General features: G+C 38.2%; 1 protein-coding gene across 1 annotated transcript; it reads left to right on the forward strand.

Moving 5' to 3' along the window:
• Positions 1–924: 924 nt before the first annotated feature.
• On the forward strand, positions 925–8,353 carry dynll2a (dynein, light chain, LC8-type 2a). The gene is made up of 3 exons (XM_061972576.2): positions 925–1,093; positions 1,510–1,654; positions 7,667–8,353. The coding sequence occupies exons 2-3, from the start codon at positions 1,523–1,525 to the stop codon at positions 7,802–7,804; spliced, it is 270 nt and encodes an 89-aa protein (XP_061828560.1). The 5' UTR covers positions 925–1,093; positions 1,510–1,522; the 3' UTR covers positions 7,805–8,353.
• The last annotated feature ends 247 nt before the right edge of the window (positions 8,354–8,600 follow it).

An 8,600-nucleotide genomic window follows, 5' to 3' on the forward strand; every position in this document is an offset into this window, starting at 1 on the left:
TGCTGAGTGCCAAGCAGGGAGGTAATGGCTCCCATTTTTATAGTCTTTGGTATGACTCGGTCGGGGTTTGAACTCACAACCTATTGATCTCAGAGCAGACACTTGCAGGTGTTTTTAGCCATTTTAATTGCATGTCAGCAGTCCTTTTGTGATTGTACAGTTAGGTCATAAGTGAATATGTCTAGTGCTATTATTTAAAAAAAAAAAAATAGTATTCAGTTTAAAATTGATTGACCACACAGAAAAGTATTGGTAGCAATAACATATTGACTTAAATTTGAATGTAAATGGAAAAATAAGATAGCACAATGGACATGTGTTCTCAGTTCTACAGATTCAAAATTAAACACATTTTTAAAAACTATATTAGTAGGATAATGTTTAACTTGAGCCCTTCTAAAGACATAGCTAGTTTTGAACAATAGAACACAGACAATGACACATGCAACAATATACAAACGCACATCCCATACGTCACATATTTACAGGATTGAGCATCAATATATATATATATATATATATCAATGTTTATTTATATAGCCCTAAATCACAAGTGTCTCAAAGGGCTGCACAAGCCACAACGACATCCTCGGTACAGAGCCCACATAAGGGCAAGGAAAATCTCACCCCATTATATAAAACAAACAAGACAAAAAAGGGCTTGTCTAAAAACATTTACACGACAATCATTTAAGTTTTTTTTGTTTTTTTTAACCATTTCCCAAAATTTTAATAATTGACTGACGTCATTAATCCAATGGATAAATGTGGGTTTTACTTCAAGTAAATTACCGAGTGTGCGTATCAGCTGTTTTCGCGCCATTGTTAGTGTTGCATTCTGGGAGGACATAAGATGCCGGCATAGAGGAGCAGAAGAAAAACGCCTGCACAGCGCGGGGAGGCGGGATTCTCAGCCAATAGGAAGCTGCAGCCTCAAGCGAGAGGGGCGGGGCTAGGTAGCAAGAGTGGAGCGCAAACGTACCTCCATGCTCATTGTGTGCATGTTTAAAAAGCAATTACGAAGCATCTTGAAAACTCGCTAGTTGAAATCCACATTCGGAAAGCCTTATTTCCCCCTACAGCAGCACTAAAGGTAAGGAACGTTTTTTTATTTTTTTTTTATTTTATTGAGTGAGTTCCTGTCGTTGGTGAGTTGTTTCGACGTAAGCCCACCGGAGTGCTTGTTCATGTGTGATTGTACCGTCAGCCATTCGGGTTTAATGATGATTCATTAAAACTGATTCCGCGAAGTAATGTCACTCCGCCTGGGTCAAGTTTCCAAGCTATGCGTGGCAAAGTCACCCATGCGGAGGATGACTCGTTGAAAATGGAAGTTGGAAAAACAAAAAGCAAGGAGTCGACATATATGTGCGAAATTGAGCGCGCCCGATGCTAATTGCCCCGATGCTAATTGTCCTACGTGTGTGATTGACATTCGCAGTGGTCACATGTGGTGTTGATTTCAGCGCACTACGTCACCGCTCTCTTCCCATTCTTCCTCCCCCTCAGCATTATCGTCATCATGACTGACAGGAAGGCCGTCATCAAGAATGCTGACATGTCGGAGGACATGCAGCAGGACGCCGTGGACTGTGCGACGCAGGCCATGGAGAAGTACAACATAGAGAAGGACATTGCTGCCTACATCAAGAAGGTACACCACACTGCAATATCATTAAAGCATTTTTTTTTAAAGCCACACAGTCTAAATAACTAATTTTTTTATTTGTTATTGTTTTGGTCTAACTGGTGTCCGTAATTCAGAACATTAGAGTAGATCATTTACATATTTGTTTTGAAGAACATTGTCAATTAATAGCGTTTTAATGTTGCGGGTGGTGTATATTGTAGTGTCCCGGAAGAGTTAGTGCTGCAAGGGGTTCTGGGTATTTTTTATTTTGTGTTACGGTGCGGATGTTCTCCCGAAATGTGTTTGTCATTCTTGTTTGGTGTGGGTTCACAGTGTGGTGCATATTTGTAACCGTGTTAAAGTTGTTTATAAGGCCCCCCTCAGTGTGACCTGTATGGCTGTTGACCAAGTATACCTTGCATTCATTTGTGTGTGTGAAAAGCCGTAGGTGTCATGTGATTGGGCCGGCACGCAAAGGCAGTGCCTTTTAAGGCACGCCCCCAATATTGTTGTCTGGGTGGAAATTGGGAGAAATTCGGGAGAATGGTTGCCCCGGGAGATTTTCGGGAGGGGCACTGAAATTCGGGAGTCTCCCGGGTAAATTGGGAGGGTTGGCAAGTAGGACTGGGAGCCGCAACTGCTCTGTACTTCTCCCTACGTCCGTGTACCACTCCGTACAGCTGCGTTTTTAAAAAAAGTCATACATTTTACTTTTTTGAAATCGATACCGATAATTTCTGATATTCCATTTTAAAGCATTTATCGGCCGATAATATATTAAAACAAATATGACCATGAAGCACACAGCCATGATAATGTCTTAAAGGGGAACTTGACTTTTTGGGGGAATTCGTTCACAATCATTATGAAAGACATGAAGGGTGGATTTTTTTTTTTTTTATGCATTCTAAATATTAAATACATTTGATCAAAAGTCAGTTTACAATGGAGCCTATGGAAGCCGTTTAATTCTGCTTACAGAGTCCCTAAAAAACATCCAAACACCTCCACTAGGGTTTTATATACATGATGTAAGTATATATGTAATGTGGTAACAGCCAATTATGTATTTTGATAATTTTAAGCATACGTGGTGCATTAGTTTCCAAAACGCAATTCAATGTTTGCTCTTTTTTGTTTTTTAAACATCACTGATTACTCGCTGAAGACTTAATAAGAGCCAACAAACATAATAAAACATCACTTACTGTACAATGTCTGCTGTCATTAGCATGCCGTCAGCTGCGATGTTCATATATTCCCATTTAGATGAAAAATGTCTCATACCCTCATTAAGAAACGGGGTCGGGGGGAACAACACTTTTCGTGTTGTTCTCGCCAGTTCCAAGTCCGAAATGGCTGTCAGTGTCCCAATTTGTCGGATTATATTCTCAGCCATGTAGTTTCCAGGTAAGATGCATGATTAATGATCTATAATAAATTTACACGGAGAAGGGAAGCGAGGAAGCAGCAGACCACTCGATGTAAACACAGGCAACACACGCTAGTGATCACGCCGCACAAAAAAGTGCAGTTAGTTCCTCTAATACTTTTTGAAATTGAAGATAAGAATTGACACATTTTCATATTTTCTAAACAAAGTTTGGCAAAGCTTTTGTTTTTTAAATGTATTTTGAACTATTATTTTTCAGTCAAATGTCTTATTTTAATACTATACAAGAATATTAAAACACATTTTAATATGACGCCACAGCCAAAATCACACATTTAGATCTGTATAATTTTATTTTTGCAACTGTTATTTTAAGTATTCTAACTCAATGTGTCTTACTCGTATTACAATATGTACCCTTTTTAGATCATAAATATATTGAATTAAAGATTCACTGTCCACTAAAATGTTGACCTTTTTAATTTCATGATTTTGTCTTATTTATGTATTAGTTGATTTAACTAAAATTATGCAGCTGAGAGGCTCCAGCAATCCCAAAAGGGACAAGCGGTAGAAAATGGATGGATGGATAACTTAGAAAGTGTTGTCTTTGTGTGAACCATTTAAGGCACAATGGAAAATTACGTAATTTATGAATTATGGATACAAACGAGACGTGAATGTAGCCATTACCGGTAATTGTCTATTCGCTTATCTGAATGAAGTGCAACCAACACTTCAGTTTGAATTCACAAGAGGAAACATTTTCTGCTCATTTTCAACATTCAAGACATTTTCAATAAAAGTACAGTAACCAACATTTAAACAGATTTACCTGCAACTTTCGCAGTTTTTTTTTTTTTTTCAACATAGAAATAAAAATATCAACAATAAAGTGCAACCAGCATCTCTTCAGGTTAAATTAGCAGTGGTTTGACCTGCAACTAGTAGCATTTTAATAAAGAGCAACAGTGGCTGAGAAAAGTCAAGAAGTGCAAATACAACAACTTTCAGCTATTGCACGATTGCAAAGACCACAACAAATACAAAAGCCAAAAACCACAACATAAGGCCATAACACAACTATAAGCCAAAACACAACCATATAAAGACAACCGACAGCAGACTAGTTTAGCTGACGGACCACAATGGCTGAGAAAACAGTGTAATGAATGAAGTTGGGAAAAGTAAGTGAAGTATATAAATAACATTTTTTTATTTGATTTTTTTACTTTTTCAATAGTACTAATATACTATTGTTCATCACACTGTTTTTAAACTTCCACCTCAGCTTGGTCTGTCTGAAATTTGCTCCGCTGTCACTTCCGTTTTGTCTGTTGCATCCTTTCTGGTTGAAAGTAGTGTTGCAGCTTTGTCATTGTGTTGTTGTAGCTTTTGCGATCGTGCTGTAGGTGAAAGTTGTTGTAATGTAATCAAAGATATTATCTTGTCGCGTTTGCGTTTTGTTGTGATCTTTCTCGGCCACAATAGCTATCCGCCATCCTTGTTTTGACGACTAATGGCGTCGGGCAGACAGACTTGAGTAACGTTTAACGTATTTTATCATTAAAAGTGCTAAAATTCATAAAGTTTGCTATTCTTAAATCTAATATTTCCTTTTTCTAGTATCAATAAAATCGATATATTGCGTTTTTTGTTTTTTTTTCCCCAAAAGGATTTTGGATCGATACTGACCTTCCGGAAGGACAACTTGCTAAGCACAGGTCGATTTAGTCAAATCTTAGGAATATAAGTCGTTACACCTCTAATAGTTATTAAATGAGTAGAACTAATGGTTATTGAACAGTAATATATAGTTTAGCACCTAGTGTAATGCTGAAGGAAGAAAAACTTATGGTTAAAAGTTTCGTTCAATACGACTTCACTTCCGTAGGTGGCAGTGTTGTGCACAAATGATCTTTCAAAATGTGTGTTGATGTACATTTTATAAATAAAACCATGTGCTGTTTATTTAAAACCATGTGCTGTTTATTGTACCGTAATTTCCGGGCGATACAGCGCAACAGTATTTAGGCTGCACCCAACACCAAAAATAAGTGCTGATATACCGGTACACAATATTTAATAAATCTTTATTTCCATACCTTAATTGTTTCCAAACTGTGCTTGTCACACAGCAGTAAAACGGCTGCTCAAACAAAACAGAAGTCCTTGTCATGGACTCACAAGCTGCGGAAGCTAGCTCTCCAATCAGCTAAACAAACTCAATAACGGTGGCGTTTTGGTGACTTTACGAAACTAAAACAATACAAAAATAATGCTATTGTAAGTTAATGGTACTAACAGACATTAACGTGTTAGTATATTCGCTATTGTTAACGGCGCTAGCTTGATTAAATTACGATAGCATGTACAAATATGCATGAAAAACACTCCTACAGATATCACACATGGGACTGTATAAGTATGAATTGTTTTAGTTATATTGTAAACCTTACAAACGTTACTTGGAGTAATTAATGATAGTGATGGGTTGAGGCGTCATGAAGCGTTTTGACACATTGCAAAACTGTGTCGATACTGTGTCACTAAATACTGACATCTGCTGGACATTAAAAATCCATACAGGCAACCTATGGACCGACTCAACTGACACTGATTTTATGACCTAGTGCAGTGTTTTTCAACCACTGTGCCGCGTGTGCCGTGAGATAGAGTCTGGTGTGCCGTTGGAGAATATGTAATTTCGCCTATTTGGGTTAAAAATATTTTTTGCAAACCAGTAATAATAATCTGCAAATGTGCCGTTGTTGAGTGTCTGTGTATAACCATGTAATACTCTTCCATATCAGTAGGTGGCAGCCGGTAGCTAATTGCTTTGTAGATGTCGGGGACATGGTTTGTTGTGATCATAATATGCAGACGACAGCGTGCAGGTAAAAAGGCGTCCGTCTAATGCTTAAACCAAAAATAAACAAAATGCAAAAGGCGAGTGCCGCTAAGAAAAGGCATTAGGGAAGGCTATGCAAAACGAAACTGAAACTGAACTGGTTGCAAAGTAAACAAAAACAGAATGATGGAAGACAGCAAAGACTTACAGCGTGTGGAGCAGACGGCGTCCACAAATTACATCCGAACATGACAATCAACAATGTACAGAAGACATGAAACTTCTACAGGAAAATACCAACAAAACAGGAAAAGCCACCAAAATAAGAGCACAAGACCTAAAACACTACACACAGGAAGACCAAAAAAACCCAAATAAGTCACAGCGTGATGTGACAGTACTTTGAGACAAGAGCTATAGTCATGCATGGTTGGTTATGGTTTGAATTCTTATCCAAAACTTGCGAGAACAACTTTTTATTGTCAATATCAGCTACTGAGTTTAATGTTTTTATGGTTTCTGCTGGTGGTGTGCCTCCGCATTTTTTAAATGACAAAAATGTGCCTTGGCTCAAAAAAGGTTGAAACACTGACCTAGTGTATATACAATAATATAAACCAAGTCATTGTATTTCATTTAGGATTATTTCATATCTTCATTTAAATAAAAATATTTTTTATCTTTTTTAGATACAGTCAATAAATAATGTGAACATGTATCATAACATGGAAATGTACGAGAACGTGTTGTGAATGAGGATGCTTGTGGGCTGGGTTTTTTATTTTATTTTATTTTTTATACACAGTTATTAAAAAAAAAAAAAGTTTTTCCAGCGTATTAAATTTTAAACTATTTCTCTTCTTAGTTATTATCCTGGGTGTCTCTGGAACTTCATTTTCATGCCTGGCCCTATAATGCCTCAGCATTGAGGAGGTGGATTTGTTAATGTACGACAATTCTGTCGTACAAATGCGACATTTAACCTGCAGAAAACAGGAATAGTAAACTGAGAATCATTTTGAAGAGATTTTGAATTCTAATAGATCGAGTGGAAACTTTGAGAGAACTGGATGAAACGACAAGGAAATGAACACAAATACCTTTTTTTCCCGATACAAGATCAAAATATTCCCGCACAGCGGAAATCTTTCTTTTTGCCTGAGGCTCCTCCATGATCTCCGACGACGATAAATTACAAATGACCAACGACAGAAGTGCGGCGATTCTGTTGGCAGCAGCATCTTGTTGACAGATGCGCTTGCTTATAAACACAGTTCGCGTATCGGTCCGAAACAGCTCATGATCGGTCAAGTGACTTTCTAAAAGCGGTACACGCACCGACACAGGGTTTTGCTCTATGAGTTCGACGCATGCGCCGATTCATCGGTGTTGCCGGACCCATCACTAATGAATGAAGAATACTTTCGAAGGGGTGGTTATACTTCCGGTTCAAGGCACGGAACAGGAAGTACATTGTAGACCTGCAGTGAGCAAACTCGTCCTACAGACGGCGCCATAGCACAAACGATAACACACCTTTTCTGTGTCTGTCGGTGTTCTATGAAACTATTTGTTGAATACAAGTCACCATGGGTGTTGGCGAAGAAAAATCCATAAATTAGCTGCACCGTTTTATAAGCCGCAGTGTTCAAAACGTTCGAAAAAAGTAGCGGCTCATAGTCTCGATGAAATGCATATTAAAGATAGTCTCCTAATATTAGGCCTGTTTTTTGTTGTTGTAGTCTGTCTACATTTATATTTTAAAAAAATGTCTCAACTGTCATCTTTGTAGGAATTTGACAAGAAGTACAACCCCACCTGGCACTGCATCGTCGGGAGGAACTTCGGCAGCTACGTGACCCACGAGACCAAGCATTTCATCTACTTCTACTTGGGCCAGGTGGCCATCTTGCTCTTCAAGTCTGGCTGAGGCCTTTCCCTGCGGACGTCCATTTTTTCTTTTTGTCTTTCCTTGTTTCGCTTCACGGGGAACGCGTCGGACAACGACATAACATCACGACGCGAAACTGGCTCGTGCACAGTTGCATGGACGGTACTTTTAATTGTACTTTTGCGTAAGATTACTTTTTTGTTGATTGCCGTTTGAATGCAAGTAATAAAGAGTTAAAATACCGATAAAGTAACGCCGTTGTCAACACGTCATTGTCATAAGCGCTCATTGGTTTGCTTCCATTTGGAGTTGAGGTGTGACTGCAACCATTTGGTAGAAGATTCTTAATTTAGAGTCTAACAAGTTTGTGCGATTTAATTTTTTCCCCCCCGCAATGTGAAGTGATGGTTCTTGAGCATTTTTATTAAAAAAGTGTCACTGTGAAAGTCGCTTGAATCTTTAGTCGTCTCCTAACGTCGGCTAGCTTGCCCTCACGCTTCCATGCATTCAAACTTGACTTTCTGCACGTTAAAATAATTTTAAAAACGCACGTCGTGGTGTCTTTTTTTTTTTTTTTTTTTTTTTTTTTTTATGTTACAAAGCCAACTTTTTTTTTTTTTTTCGCTAAACGGTTTTCTTCGAAAACTCGTAGCGCAGTTAGCCGGGTAGTCGTGTCGTTTTAATGTGACGTCGCTCTCTATTTTTTCTGACCGGAAAGACGAAGCATTTTCATATTTGATATATTTCCTTTGGCGGCTAACAAAATGTGTCGATGCTAGCTCAGACTTGTCATCTTGTTTCGTTTTTAAAAGGGAAGTCTTCCTGCTCCGAAAGG

The sequence above is a fragment of the Nerophis lumbriciformis genome, linkage group LG17 (assembly GCF_033978685.3).
Source record: "Nerophis lumbriciformis linkage group LG17, RoL_Nlum_v2.1, whole genome shotgun sequence".
NCBI lineage: Eukaryota > Metazoa > Chordata > Actinopteri > Syngnathiformes > Syngnathidae > Nerophis > Nerophis lumbriciformis.

Excerpts from the sequence above, each read along its gene's own strand:
- dynll2a (XM_061972576.2), top strand. The coding sequence starts at position 1,523 with ATGACTGACAGGAAGGCCGTCATCAAGAATGCTGACATGTCGGAGGAC. Across the intron at positions 1,655-7,666 it reads TTGCTGCCTACATCAAGAAG|GAATTTGACAAGAAGTACAA; the intron begins GTACACCACACT and ends TCATCTTTGTAG.